The sequence below is a fragment of the Vulpes lagopus genome, chromosome 10, assembly GCF_018345385.1.
Source record: "Vulpes lagopus strain Blue_001 chromosome 10, ASM1834538v1, whole genome shotgun sequence".
Taxonomy (NCBI): Eukaryota; Metazoa; Chordata; class Mammalia; order Carnivora; family Canidae; genus Vulpes; species Vulpes lagopus.
In genome coordinates this window covers 74,542,126-74,557,680 of record NC_054833.1, presented here as the reverse complement: position 1 = coordinate 74,557,680, position 15,555 = coordinate 74,542,126, and the positions used below count along the sequence as shown (strand labels likewise).

At 34.5% G+C, this 15,555-nt stretch overlaps 1 protein-coding gene across 5 annotated transcripts in view; it reads left to right on the top strand.

Moving 5' to 3' along the window:
* PATJ (PATJ crumbs cell polarity complex component) overlaps positions 1–15,555 on the top strand; it is a 359,628-nt gene that overhangs the window by 148,169 nt on the left and 195,904 nt on the right. For all 5 annotated transcript variants that reach the window (XM_041770677.1, XM_041770680.1, XM_041770678.1 and 2 more), the window contains exons 26-27: positions 1,990–2,067; positions 13,126–13,225. In XM_041770677.1, the coding sequence (XP_041626611.1) occupies positions 1,990–2,067; positions 13,126–13,225 (178 nt within the window). The remainder of the gene's footprint in view (positions 1–1,989; positions 2,068–13,125; positions 13,226–15,555) is intronic.

Here is a 15,555-nt window from a genome sequence, read left to right as displayed (position 1 = left end):
CAAGACTGATTGAGAGTGATGAACTGAATAGAGTCTTCTCATTGTCATATATGACATTTTGGGGAATCCACTTTTTAATTCCTTTTTGGAATCCTTTTAACTCTTACAATATTGAGAAGGCAGTCGAGACTATCACTTTTATTTCTGGAACCTGAATTCAGAAGGTAAAGTTCCAGATTATTTCCTGGTTTCCACTTAGATTTATTTGGCAAATTCTTATTTAAGAGCAGAAGCAATAATTTATACTACACTTCTCTATAGAAAGTTTTTATGCCAGGGTAAATTTTTTCCACTTAACATAACTACATTTCACAGTAGCATCTATATTATTTTTCCACATTCTGAAACAAACCTGTTTGAAATTGGGGGTCATTACTTCAGTTCATTAAATTTATTATTATATGTTGCTTTCTTTTCCCCTATATTCCATTTGTGTTGCCCTAATGCCATTGTTTCATAATGGCATCTAAACTGTTCTGATGTGTATATTTGCATATTGATCATATAAAAATATGGCTTTTTCTTCCACAAGAAATATGCTGCCTTCTATTTTTATTAAAGATGCAGTCTTCTTAGCCTTTGATTTTCCAAATTTTGCTAATGATACACTTACAGAGGTGTATTTCTGGCTATTCAAAAAGCAGTTGTGTCCCATCCCAGAGCTTCTGTTGTTCAGCTTCTGTTAGTTTTTCCCAGAGGAGAAAATAGGTACAGTGTGGACAAGAATTCAAGCTCGTCAAGGAGGCAAAGTCCTTTAAGATTCTTCAGGACAAGAAATACATCTCTGTAGACCTACCAGTTTTTGAATTCTGACTTGGATTGTTGTGTGTATTAAATAGAAGAATAAATACTTAAGCACTAACACAGTGTCTGTTCACATATAAAACATTAAACATATGTTGATGTGTCATTACTATTTTCTTTCTGTCTGTCCATCTTTAAGTAGTCTCAATACCCATGTAAGGAGTCTCATGCCTACCGACTGAGCCAGCCAGGCGCCCCTGCTGTTTTTTATTAAAATGAAACATTTCTGCAACTTTCTCATTTATTCCAATATTAGTTTATTTCTTTATAGACTCCATACTAAAGGTGAGGTGAAGAAAATATAATCTTAAATTGCATTTAGACAGAGGTGTTTTTTATTTTGTTTTGTTTTTTAAATTATCCCTAGGCAGGCAGTTTCTTTACATTTCTGGGAAAGAAGATTTGTTTTTTCTTACAACCTTCATGTCTGTCATCAGATTCTATGCCAAGATTATTTGCGTTAACTATTCGAGAAGCCTTTTTTAAAAATCACTAAAAATTTTATATTTTCCTAAGATGTTTCATAGATTACTTTTTGACTCATTTCTTTTTATAAAACAATCTATGCTGTTGGCACCATTGAGAATTAAAAGTATTTCTATGAAATGAAACTATTTCCTTTCACGTATAAACATTTATTGAGTGCAACTATGTAATAAGTTCTTTTTGAGTGCTATGTATATAGTGATAAATCACTAAATCCCAGCTCTCATTGAGCTTTTATCCAGGGATATAGGTATATTTGTAATTTATCTTCATGCTAACAGTGATAGTGAAATATTTATTGAGTGCACAATGTGCAGATAACATACTTGAATTGGGTACCATAATGAATAAGGTATATCTAGCCAATAAATGATGCATCCATGTTCTAGGGATTCATGTAGCTCACTCCTAAAAATATTTTGCGAAATGAGATGTTTGGATAACAATCAGTATCCTGACTTTCATTTTAGTCATTATCTTCACTTTCACACAATATTTTGGGTTATCTAGCTTGTAGTACTTTTCAAATTGTATTGTTCCCCTTAAACTCTACTTCTCATGTCTTTACTTTTTAGATGAAGTCACTTAGTTAAGTAAGATTTTAACTGTTTAAAAAATACATTAAGAAATGTAATGATTACAACATTTAAATGTTTTACTCCTTCTTTTGTGCGTGTGTTTGTGTGTGTGTGGTCATAGGTCATTCCTAGTGCGCATAACAAGGCCAACAAAATCGCTAATAACCAGGATCAAAATACTGAAGAAAAAAAAGAAAAGGTAATTTGAACCTCTCACGCCTTTAAAAAATGTTTTTGGTGTCTTTTTGCCTATCTGAGCTGCGATTAATAAGAATGGTGTTTTAACTATTACTAGGCTAGAAGGACTGCACTAATAATGTTTCCTTCCTGCGAATATAGCTGATTCTGGCCAGGATGAAGGCCAGAAACATAGTGAAATAGAAGTGCAAAAATGTGATAAAGCACCAGTCGTCCCTCATCATTTTTGTCTTTCTTGTTCAGTTGGGCTGATTGTCCATGCCCAGGAAATGCCTCTTACTCTTGGGAGTTTATGGGACTTTGATCTTGCTGTTCTCTCAGCTTGGAAATCCATTTCCTACGTTGCTCTTCCTTTTATCCTCCAAAGAGCAGCTCAAAGATAATGTCTACTGAGAGAACATCCATACCATCAATCAGAATTAGTCATCCATTCCTGTTTTCCCACCTCTATTCTAGAGATAAAAATTTTAGATTTTCAATCTAAAATTCATTTTAGGATATGGTATCAGGTAAGGATGAAATTTATTTTTTTTCTCCATAAAGATAACTATCTTACTGTTTTTAAAATAGGCCCTCCTTTACCTACTGACTTACGTAGTGCAACTTCTGTCCTCGCTCCGGTTATCAGAGGGAATCTGCTTGTTAGCTTTCTCTTTGTTTTCCCATCTGTCCCAGCACAAATGCTGCACCAGCTCAATTATTAAAGCCTAGTAATAAAGCTTGTTTTCTAGTAGAGCAATTTCCTTGATATATTTCTTCTTTAGAAGTGTCTTTAACTGGGGATCCCTGGGTGGCGCAGCGGTTTGGCGCCTGCCTTTGGCCCAGGGCGCGATCCTGGAGACCCGGGATCGAATCCCACATCAGGCTCCCAGTGCATGGAGCCTGCTTCTCCCTCTGCCTGTGTCTCTGCCTCTCTCTCTCTCTGTGTGTGTGACTATCATAAATAAAAAAAAAAAAAAAAAAAAAAAAAAAAGAAGTGTCTTTAACTGTTTGTGTCCTTTTCATTTTCTATATGAATTTTAGAACTAGCTTGTCAAATTCCACAAAAAAAATCTCTTTGAGGATTTTGATGAGAAATGTGTCGCATCTGTAGGTTTAATTTGTAAAGAAGTTGTATCTTTATGTTATGTAGCCTCTTTAATCATTAACATGGTATATCATTCTGTATATTAAATTCTTTTTTGTCTTTCAATTTTTATAATTTTCTTCAGAAAGGTATTGTAAATTTTTGGTTTGGTTTTGTTCCTAGATACCCTTATATTTTGTATTGCTTTTAAGTATCTTAAATTGCATTTCTGTTTTTTTGCTAGTATGTAGACATAAAATTGATTTTTATGAATTTATTTGACATCTTGTAACATTATTCCCATGTTCCCTTATAAAATAAAGTATCTAGGGAGGCCTGTGTGGCTCCACGGTTGGGCACCTGCCTTTGCCCCAGGTTGTGATCCCAGGATCCAGGATTGAGTCCCACATCGGGCTCCCTGCGAGGAGCCTGCTTCTCTCTCTGCCTGTGTCTCTACCTCTCTCTCTGTCTCTGTGTCTCTCATGAATACATAAATAAAATCTTTTTAAAAAATAAAATAATCTAATGCAGAACGCTGGGAAAACTAAAAAGCTGAAACAAAAATCACTCATAAACCCACCTTAAAAGGTAAACTTACTAAATATTTTATATACTATATGTAGAACCTTCTATTGTCTTTTTGTCCTCCATAAGTGTCTATAAAGTAATTTTAATGAGAATATGAATCTCAAATTCTAATACTAATGTAGATTTTTCTGTGTAGGTAATAACCACTCTAAAGGCAGTTTTCTTTTCTCTCCTTTCCCCAATCTTTGTCTTATTATATCTACTAAAACCTCCATTGTATTTAATAAAGAAGTAACAATAGCTAACATTTTTGGTGTTTTTCTTCTTAATACTTAAGAAATTGCTTTTAACATCTCACCATTGAATATGATGTGTGCTTAAGTTTTTATAGATAATCCTTCAGGTTAAGGAAGTATCCCCTTTCATTCTTATTTTGCTAAGAATTTTTATCATGAATGGCATTGGCCTTCAGTTTTATCAGATGTATTATCTGCATTCACTGAAATAATTGTGGGTGTGTATATAATTTTTTTCCTTGAATCCCTTAATGTGATAAATTACATTAATAGATTTCTTAATATCAAACCAATCTTGAATTCTTGGATTAAATTTAGTTTTGCCATGGTCTTTTTTTGCAAATTGATGGCATTATTTATTTTAGGACTTTTGCATCTGTGGTTAGGAATGAGATTGACCTGGAATTTCCCGTTTATGTAATATTTTATCTGCTTTTGAATATATAAGACTACTAAAATGTATGTGCACTAAAATACTAAAATGTATGTGCACTAAAATGTATGTGTATATGTGTATGTGTATTTCTTCTTTTTCAGTTCTCTGAGCATTTGTGTAAAATAGTAATTATTCATTCCTTAAATTTTTGGTCACACTAGCCTGTGAAGCCATTTTGGGCCTGTGTTTTCTATGTGGGAAAAATACTGATTCAGTTCTTTAATTGTTACAGAAATATTCAGATTTTCTGTTTCTTCTAAAGTCAGTTTTGGTTACTGATTCTTTTGGAATATCGATATCACTTAATTTTTTTACATTTGTTGGTATAAAAGTTATCATCATAGCTTGAATTATACATGCTCTGTCCATAGTTCTTTTTCATTGTGAATATAGGATTATTGGTTTTTTTTAACTTTTTTTCCTTAATTTTTAAGGCAATTTTCACTTAATTTCTCGAAAAAAATTTTAATAGGGTATGACCCAACATTATATTAGTTTCAAAGTGTATAATTCCTCTATTTGAAGTTTCAATTTTTCAACTCTGTTAGTCATCTCTGTATTGTTTGTTCTGCTTAATTTTGTCCTCATCTTTATATTGCCTTACTCTGTTTGGTTTTCTTCTTCTACTCCTCACTCCACACCCCACCATAATCTTTAGATAGTTGTAGAGTTTATTAATTTTTAGCCATTCCTTTTCTCTAAAATAATCATTAAATGATTGTACGTTTTCTTCTAAGTCCCTCTTTATATCCCAGGATTTCAAGTTGAATATCTGTTGTTCAATACTAAGTTTTTTTTAGTCCTCACATGATTTCTTTTTACCTATATTTGTTTAGAAATATATTCTTAAATTTCCACATGAATGTTTTTTTAAAAACCTATAGTTTTCTAACTTATTTCCATTATAATCAGAGATTGTGGTTTATGTAATATTCTTTTACATTAGTTGAGACTTCCTATGGCCTATCACATTCTTAGTTATTATAAATGTATTTCCATGATTTAAAAGAATACCATAATAGTTTCTCTTTTAAAATATATTTTTTTAAGAGTTTATTTATTTACTCATGAGAGATGACACACAGAGAGAGGGAGGCAGAGACACAGACAGAGAAACAGGCTCCATACAGGGAGCCCGACGCAGGACTCAATCCTGAGTCTCCAGGATCATGCCCTAGATAGACTGAAGGCGGTGCTAAACTGCTGAGCCACCTGGGCTGCCCCTAAAGATTTTATTTTTAAGTAATCTCTACACCCAACATGGGGATCGAATTCACAACCCTGAGATCAGAAGTTGCACACTGCACCCACTGGCCAGCTGGCACTCCTAGCATAATAGTTAATGGGTATAGGTTTATATACAAAGTCACTAGAGCAAGTTAATGAAGTTATTCAGATATTCTACATATTTACCGGTTTGGGGGGTGGGGGGTGTTGGGTCATGGTAATCTAACAATCTCCCATTTAGATAGTAAAATTAGTCTCTTTTATGTATTTTCCAGTTTTTATTTTACATTTTTTTCAAGTAATTTATTAGATGTCTACAAGTTAAAAAAAATTTTTATCTTTATTCATATGTAGCATTACTTAGTAATGCCCTAACATCTGTTTCATCTAATATCACTAAATCTATGACCACTTTATTTTCATATGTGCCTGGTTTTTGGCTTGGAAAATTTTGAGCCATACACAGAATGAATTCAGGTCTCCAACCTGAGGGAGCCTGGGCTTATAAGGAATTCTCATGAAACACCTTTTTTCTTTTTTTCCACCTCAAGCCAAGGCCAAGAAATACTCTTCTGTCTTCTTCTTACCCTTCAACCAAAGGGTTGGTGGGTTCAATCTGTTGTTAAACTTCACCCATTGTGGATTTCACCCTGTTTTAAGGGGGAAAAAACCCAAACTATAACTGAATTGATCACTTCGGAAAACTTTATTTACAGACATGTACATAGGGATCAATCAAAACATTAGCGGGGAAAGGTTCTTGAAAACTGTAAGGAAAGTATTATTAGTTTCTTTTTTTTTTTTTAAAGATATTTATTTATTTATCCATGAGAGACACAGAGGGAGAGGCAGAGACACAGGCAGAGTGAGAAACAGGCTCCCTTAGAGGGAGCCTGATGCGGGACTCAATCCCAGGACCCTGGGATCATGACCTGAGCCAAAGACAAATGCTCAACCACTGAGCCACACAGGTGCCCGTATTATTAGTTTCCTCACTGCATTATAGGATTGTGTTTTAACCTGGTTGGCTACCTTCTTTGAATTCAGATTTTAATCACATAAATTATAATCAGATTAGCAGTAGCATATGCTGTATGTTCAGGATTCTATAGTTAATTTTGGCAACTGTTAGTAGACACAGATAATATGTAGATTCTGGAAGACCATGATTATTGCTTGTAGAAATATTGGTTATGTACAGTATCCAGGTCATTATTTGCAGAAATTTTTATCAGCCTTTTGGAGGTAACAGCCATAATTTACAGGGATTAAATGCCTAGAAAAATAATACCTCTGCCGACAAAAAGGAGATTAGTAGTTCAAGAGAATGGAGATTCAAGGAAGGAGTGATTAAAAAGAGGCATGGAGAAACTTTTGGGATTGATGATTATATTCATTATCCTGATTGTGATGATGTGCACTTTAAAATGTGTGTACTTTTTGGTGTCTGTATATCACAAGTTTTTAAAGACAAAAATTGCCTAGCCTCCTGGAGCTTACATTCTAGTGGGGCAAGGCAAACAATGTAGAATTCAGTGACTACCACCTTAAAGTAATTTGGGGACAAGATATGAAGACCCACAAAATGTGGCATCCGAAAGGGTCTGGAAAAGAAGCTCCATGAAGACAGGAGCTCATCTTTCTCATAATCCTCATCTCCATTGCCCAAAACACTGCCTGGCACCTAATTGACACACAGTACATATCTGATGAATGAATAAAGGATCCTAAAAACAAAACAAAATCTCTGGCTTCAGGTCACCAGGAATTTGCACATGCCCTCTGGGCAAGTGCCACGGTCCTGTGCCCCACTTTACCTTATGATTTAGGATTTATGGTTGTTTCTGGCTTCAGTCACAAGTTACAAAAGCACATTTTTGAAATTTTATCTGTCATCTTTATGTGGTTAAGATGAATTTCTCAGAATATTTAGCCTATCCTATTGCTGGAATTTTGTCAATTCATGTCTTGATTCAAAGATCTGAGCATCCATCAGTGTCTATTGGAAACCTTTAGTGTGACAGTTACTACTGTGCAGTGGTCTGAGGATATATAAAGGAAGCAGACAAGATATCCGTCTGCTGATAATAACCACACACAGATGAATAAACTGGTTACTAATTTAATTACTTTTGGGGACAAGGTAATTTAGTTGATTCAGGATAATTCCACATAAGATCCTGAGAAGGAAAAAAGATAAATATATGGTTCTTATCAACTTTGGCCTGTTTCATTAAACCAAACTGAATCTCAATACAAAGCAAGGATATTTGCATTCAAATAAAAAAAAATCCAGTAAGAGCTCTGTAATACCAAAACTCCTGAAAGACTGTCCAGCTGAATTCCTTGGTATAGAGAAAAGCTAACCACTAAGTTAAGATTGCAATGAGAGACCAGCATCTGCAGCTCTATTACAGGATGATGTTTCCAGTGGTTACAAGATGTACTTTATAGTATTCAGTGGTTACAAAATGTACTTTACTATGTCTCTTGTCTGAGATTATAGTTGACATGCCAAGCACTATACTACCTTCTGGAATGATGAAGCACCTTTACTCCAAGAGGTGCACTGATGAATGTGACATGTAGTGAAATAAACAAATATAATTATGATGATAGAAGCATGCCCAGGATGCTATGGAGAGCATAGGCAGAGGGATGTTCCCAAATTGGAAAGTCAGATGTTACAAATTGCATTAACTCTTTTAAAATCTCTTTAAAAAGTATCATCATTAGAAATGATTCCTTTTATGCATTACCTCCTTAATATGAAGGCAGTGCATCTTCTCTAGAATTACTGACAGACAATAAAAAACACCTGAAACAGGGCACCTGAGTGCCCTTGCTCAGCAGCAAGTCCGCTTGAGATTCTCTCTCCTGTCTCCCTGTGTTCCTCCCACTACTTGCTTGCCGCCCCCACGCACCAAAATAAGTAAATAAACCTTAAAAAAAAAAAAAGTACCTGGAACCAATACTAGGAGAGGTTTAGGCTAGAAATCTAAATTTTGACTGGAGATCTTTTTTTTTTTTTTTTTAAGAGAGTGTGACTAAGAAACTAAATTACCCTCCCCCCTAAAAAAACCCACAAACAGGTCTTGAATAAATTCCTAGGTTTTTTTTTTTTCTTGTTTTTCTCAATTCACCATTTTCTGTGCTGTTTTTCATCATGGAGTGTGAAATGACAGGCCATCAGGATTCATAGATATACTAATATTAACTACTGCTCATAACTCTTCTTTATTTTCCTTCTAAAATTGTCTTCAGGGACGCCTGGGTGGCTCAGCGGTTGAGCATCTGCCTTTAGCTCAGGTAGTGATTCTGGGGTCCTGGGATTGAGGCCAACATCAGGCTCCCTGTGGGGAGCCAGCATCTCACTCTGCCAGTGTCTCTGCCTCTCTCTCTCTCTGTCTCTCTCTCTCTCTGTGTGTCTCTCATGAATAAAGAAATAAATAATCCTAAAAATATATATTTAAAAATTGTCTTCATTGTTACTTCATATTCTCTTTGTCTTAAAGGAGTCATGGACACTCAGACAACTGGGAGATGTTCATTCCCAGAGAAGTAGTCTCCTGCTGTTAGTTCTCTTCATTTTCTTTTTATGTACAACCCAAATGAAAGTGTTGTCTCCCACCAAACATAATAGTCCCTAAAAAGGCGGTCATGTTAAATTTGTTAAAACGTACCTATCCCAAATAAGTATTTAAATTGAGTACATTTTATTATATGTAAATTATACCTCCATAAGGTTGATGTGAAGACATGCATCTATTTCAAGTGAGAATTCTAGACATACTAGAGCTTGGGGCTAAGGAGAACTTCATGAAGGTTTTTGCAAAGATCAAAATGATTTCTTGTGATCCTCATAGTGGCACTTAGAATGTTACAAGATGTGTTCTTTGATTATTCTTAAAAAAAAAAAAAAGATTTTATTTATTTATTTATTTGAGAGAAAGAGAGCATGAGTGGGATGAGGGGCAGAGGGAGAAGGAGACTCCCCACTGAGCAGGAAGCCTTACTCAGGGCTCAATTGCCAGATTCCAGGATCATGACCTAAGCCAGCCAGGTGCCCCAACTCTTTGATTATTCTTAACACAAACAGGTAATACAGTGTTCTATCATGATATTCCACATTGAGCTGGGTCTTACAATTGGCTAATAATTATCTGCCATGTGTAAAATTTGTGATATTCTCTGATATATATATATACATATATATGTGTGTGTGTGTATATATATATATATATATACATAAACAGCGTGTAGACATGTGGAATGTGGAGATCATACAACATTGGTGTAAATATTTTTATAGTGTTACATATTTTTGCTTGCTTTATATACCACATCAATAAGATCAAGAATATCAGGGAGAAGGTATAGCTGTTTTTAAATTTAAATTACCAAATTACTTTTTTTTTTAAGATTTTATTTATTTATTCATGAGAGACAAAGAGAGGCAGAGACACAGGCTGAGGGTGAAGCAGGCTCCATGGAGGGAGCCTGACATGGGACTTGATCCTGTGTCTCCAGGATCACACCCTGGACCTAAGGTAGTGCTAAACCACTGAGCCACCCGGGCTGCCTGTAAATCACCAAATCACTTTGATTTTGTGAATCTGGATTGTAAAATGCTTCTGAGTTAGTGGTTTCTGTAAAAAGGGATTTTGGTTTTTAATTAAAAGGCTGTCATATCTAAGGTAATATGAGTTTAGTTTTACTATTTTTCAGAAAACTCTGGAAATATTAGATTTAAATAATGCTTATTAATCTCTACAAACGGATCAGAAAGAGATTTTTTTCCAATTTATTAGCACCTATCTGAAGGTAAGGAAATATTTTTCACAGTGAGAAGTAAGGGCTTTTCTCAGTTTCAGATACGCAGTGCACTTTCAGCTTCTATCCTGTAGCTTTAGCCATACAACAAATGTAGTCATAAAAATGCACAAAACCACTGGTATATATGTCAAAAAGTTACTCTTTCCAGTGGACTCAAGACCTGCTATACAAAATAATAAAAATATAAATAAATAAATAAATAAATAAATAAATAAATAAATAAATAAAAGACCTGCTATACAGAAAACACCCAACAGGCAAACAAAGACTAACATTTGCTGTTGTCGCTCAACCTATAGAGAATAGATCCCTCTAGAACCAATATATAATAGATTCTCAAATACCACTAAATTGTCAGACCATAAAACCAAACTCCACTTATTGCTGCTACTAATGGGAAATAGCTTGCAGCACAAGTGCATATCAGAACCAAACTTGGCTTAGTATCAGAAACAAAATCATAGGGTTGGAAATTAGAGAAATAGAGTCAAAAAGCCAAAGTTCTGTTGTTACTGAGGATTTACTGTGGGTGCCAAGAAATCATGTATGTGGGCTTAAAGCAGTTCATGAATTGCATTATTTCAGGCATCACTGTTTAACTGGTTCTGGAAGGTGAGTCTACTTGAACATCTCAGTGGGACTTCCATAACTGACAAAGTATAATTTAAGAAAAAAAAAGTAACCTATAAAATTATGCAAAATGTACAGTATTTACTTAACTCCTTAACGAGGGAATCAACAAGATGGTTAGTCTGGTTCAGAGAGAATTAGAATGAAATATTTATTAATTGTTCAAAGAAAGATTGCATTAAGTTAGATTCAAATTTAGATACAAAACCAGTTAACATCTTACAGGGCAATAAAAACTATCACCTTTGGAGTTATCCTTTCTACAGGACTAAAATAATTTGCATCTCTACCAGTCAGAATTAATATGCACTGCTATTGGACAAGAACCTTTTCCACCATGGTCATTTTTCTGAAAGTCAATATGTTAGAAGATATAATTAGCATGACTGACAACTAGTGTTTTACTCATTCAACATATATTTAAAGAAGGCCTGTTTTGTACCAGGCCCTGTTCACAGAGTTGAGAATACCACACTGTTGGTCTCTGCCCTCAAGGAGATTATATTCATTTGGCCATATTGTTTGTCCCTTGCTCCAGCCTTCATTGCCACAGAGGGAACCAGGCCCTGCCTACAACCTTCCCCCATGTGCAGTAGAAAGATGCCCCATGCATATGGCAACCCACATTTAAGCTCTACACTGACCAAGACATGCTTATCCTATATTCTTTTCAAGAGTGCCAGTAGAAGTTATTTTAATAAATTGGTGGTATAAACAGTTTCCTCTTAAATATATTTTGAAAACCCCATTAAAGAGAATTCATCTCTCAGTAGTAAAACCTGGCTGTTGTACCAAGTATTGTCTTTGACCTACAACGTTCTGGTTCTAAGGAGAAGGTTTACTGAAAGTAATTAATTTGCCTTTTTTTACTCTTCATTTAACTCACTTTTAAGGTTTTCCAAGCAAGGATAAAGACATAGCATGATCACATTTCTGTATTCTTTTGTCGCTTAATAGGCATTTTATATTTGGTGTCTTCTCTTCATCACTCCTGCGTTTCATTGATTTTTGGATATTCTATGTATAGATGAAGTACTGCTTTGATTAGTTAGACATTATCTTAAATAAATTTGGGTGTGTGTTTTTGTTTATGGATCCCAGAGAGTGTTTTCTGCTTTGGAGGAATTTATTACATGCCTGCTTTCTGTAATGGACCAGTCATTGTCCATTTACTGGAGTGTATCCTGCCATTAGTGGTTTTGTCATATAAAGCATAATTGAATGTACTCTACTGAAGTCCTGTAGCAAAACAAATCTTAATCCAGTTATTTTGGTATTTGTGGAGTGCTTCGGTCTATCGGCTCCTGTTCTTTTTAGCAGCTTGGATCTCTGTAAACTTTAGCATGTTTTATTTTTCCCAGCGTTCAAGAAAATCTTTACGTTCTGTGAAGGTAATCTGATCATAGAGTTTTATTCTACTTTAGTTAAGTTTGAACCAAATGTTTATGTGCTGTATCATTTGGTGTGTAAATTTAAAGAGTAGTTACACAGAGGTACAAAAGTATTCCTTATAAAGATTTCTTTCTTTTTTAAAACAGTAAAATGTGTGTTGACTCTAAGTTACAGATGAATATTTTCTTAGAAAACGTTGGTATTTCAACTATTTTTTTCAACTCTTTTTTAAAGAATGAAATCTGTACCTTCTACAATTGAATGAACAGTGTAAATGTAGAATTAATACAGTGGATAGTTTTTGCATTTATGTTAAAATGTCTTTCATTTGGATTATTTGGTTCATAATACTGTAAATAAAATATATATAATTGGCTTTCTCACTGGGGAAAGGAATACATTATTCCAGGTAGGTCAACAGTCTTAAATGCTGTGCTTTTGAATTCCTGTTTGCTGTAGTGGTGTGCTTACATCACAGAGTCACTTACAAAATAAATATAAGAAAATAAATTGTTTTACAATCCTTGTTATGTGACTGAAGTTGGATGCAATCAAAATATTTCCAGGTTATCTTTTTATCCTGTTTGTCGTTGAGGATGAGGATTGTGCAAAGTCAATTAACCCTTCTCTCAAATTTTGCATTTCCAGAGACAAGGAACTCCTCCACCTCCAATGAAACTGCCACCTCTTTACAAAGCTCCGTCTGATGACAGTGATGAAAATGAAGAAGAATATGCATTTACTAACAGTGAGTTTCTTTTCATTATTTGAAGTGAATGCAGAATTTATTAAATTGTGCTTTCGGAAGTATTGTCAATTATCAAATGCAAGGCTGTAGGTTCTTTGAAAATGTGTATAAGCGTATATTGCTGAAAAGGAAATGTTGCATCTCCTTAACTTTTGTGGCTTTATTTTCTTAAAGTTTCCTCCTTTACACTAATATACAGCAAATAATCAAAGGCCTTAAACTATTTTATCTATATTTCCTCCTAGTTTTACTATTTGGCTATGAATGCAGGAATGCTAAGAAGTCCTTTAACTTGCAGTTTGGCCTACAGTAATCCGAGTTAGATGTGGATGTCAGCTCTTGATTATTTGCTGTATTCAAATTGATGGTGATGTTGCTAATGCAAAATTAGAAAAGCCACCAAGTCATATTTTCTCCTTTAGAATTCCTTTCATAATTTTCTTTGCATTAGCTGTATCAAATATACATTCATACATATATTTAATGGAGGCTTTATTTAAAAGAATTTGCATTTCTTTACGCATGTGAAGTATAGTTAGATCTGATTGCTATTTTACATAGAATTTCTTTTGGGGGATGAAAATACCCTAAAATTAGATTGTGATGATGATTGCACATTTTGTGAATATAGTAAAATCTACAGGATTATATATTTAAATGGATGGGTTTAATAGTTTATGAAATAAGTATACATATGTTCTTTTAAAAATAATCTTGTTCCCTTCACAATTTAGAAAAAGAATTTGATATAGATAACGAAAGAGTTAAAATTCTGGCTGTCGCACTTCTTAGTGTATGACCTTCAGCATGCCTTCTTCTATAAAAATCATGTTTCTACCTTTAGAGAGGGGTGTTGGAAAGATTAAAATAAGGTGATAGAGCCTTTAGCCTGCCACATAGTGAAATTTCAACAAGTATTCTTATAGCTCTTACTAATAATTATTATGTTGATTTTATAACTTGATATTTTTCTAAATTTAGTAGTTAGGTATGTAAGTTTAAATATAAATAGATATGTTTATAATCATTTAATTGGCTTCATAAAAAATTGATTTGCACTTTCGTTTTATAGAACGATTTATGCATTATTTTCTTCATTTATTCAGCAAATCTTTGTTGAAAGCCAACTGCTTTTTACTAACAGTGTTAAGTAAGTCTGTTATGAAATAAATAAAACATAGCTCCTTTTTTCTTGTTGGGGTCACCAACCTGGAAGGGAGGATACAAAAGTGTCGGAACAAAATTTGATAAATATGCTATAGTGCCTTGGTTCTCAACCTCTCTTTCAGAGTTACACATGATGGACATGATTGATATGTGTATGCACACGTGTTACATAATCCCTTGTTCTGATACAGGTATTAGGACAGCTGCAGCACAGTAGAGATACCTCGTTGGTTATTCATAATTTCTGGGATGCTAGAATGCCCATATTTGCATAGTTGCTAGGAAATCTGGTTTAGGTGTGTGACTAAGATTGTGTTCTAATTCTAGTTCCATTTAGTTGTGAATTCATGGACAAGTTAATTAACCCCTTCATGGCTCACACACTTCCCTAGGGGGAAGGGATGAGTGTGATAACCTTCCTCATAGGATTGTTAGGATATGAGCAGAAAAGCATATGAGGAGCTTGGTATAAGGACTGTGATAGCTGTCAACACTGATGTCCATGTGCCGGGCCTTTATGTATTATTAACTCAGTCAACATACTGACCTGTGAGGTCTCTAATTATACGAACAAAGAAACTGAGGCTCAGAGAAATTAAGGAATATGTCCAAGGTTACACAGTGAGAAAGTAGTAGAAATGTAATTTAAACCCAGATACTCTGGCTCTAGAGCCTACACTCTCATCTATACTTCCCATTAGTTAAATCTCATCTACTATTGCAGAGGTCTGTACAAAGGACTTGGGGATATCTAGTGAATATCACTTTGAGGCCGTAGGATAGAATAGTAGCAGCACCCTCCCGAGAGGTCCAGTCATGTACATGTGTGTTCACACATGTGCACAAACACATTCACAGCATTCATGGGGTTCAGGAAAGACACCGATTTACACTGCAGGCAGAAAAACACTTCTAATTCTAAATCATCTTCTAACTATAACATTTCACAGATTCACTAGCAAATATGTTTGAGCTGTGAGTATGGCTTCCCATTTGTCTTTGCTCCCTAATTTTTTCCTTCCTAGCATACTTTTCCCTTCCCATTTTACTGCCATTGAATTCACTGTTAACCTCTTTTTTAGAAGAGTTTGAACTGTATGGAGTATTTATTAGGTAGTTCACATTTCAAATGTAGGTGAGCATACACCTCTAGCCTCTAGCTT